Genomic DNA, 291 nt, shown 5'->3' on the forward strand with positions numbered 1-291 from the left:
TGCCGTCCAGCCCGCTGCCACTGTCCATGACGCCGCTCCAGAACAGCCTACCTCCGCAGCTGCTCCAGTACCAGTGCGACCAGTGCACCGTGGCCTTCCCGAGCCCGGAGCTCTGGCAGGAGCACCAGCACATGCATTTCCTCGCCGCGCAGAACCAGTTCCTCCACTCGCCCTTCCTGGAGCGGCCCCTGGACATGCCCTACATGATCTTCGACCCCAACAGCCCCCTGATGACCGGCCAGCTGCTGAGCGGCTCCCTGGCGCAGATGGCCCCCCAGACGGGGGCCCCCC

The 291-nt window shown here is 68.0% G+C and overlaps 1 protein-coding gene across 1 annotated transcript in view; it reads left to right on the plus strand.

Annotated features, from left to right (window-relative positions):
• The window catches only part of ZFHX4 (zinc finger homeobox 4), a 184,352-nt gene that overhangs the window by 168,776 nt on the left and 15,285 nt on the right, over positions 1 to 291 (plus strand). The window contains 1 exon segment of the mRNA XM_005866409.2: positions 3 to 289. Within this exon segment, the coding sequence (XP_005866471.2) occupies positions 3 to 289 (287 nt within the window).

The sequence above is a fragment of the Myotis brandtii genome, unplaced genomic scaffold (genome assembly GCF_000412655.1).
Source record: "Myotis brandtii unplaced genomic scaffold, ASM41265v1 scaffold23, whole genome shotgun sequence".
Lineage (NCBI taxonomy): Eukaryota > Metazoa > Chordata > Mammalia > Chiroptera > Vespertilionidae > Myotis > Myotis brandtii.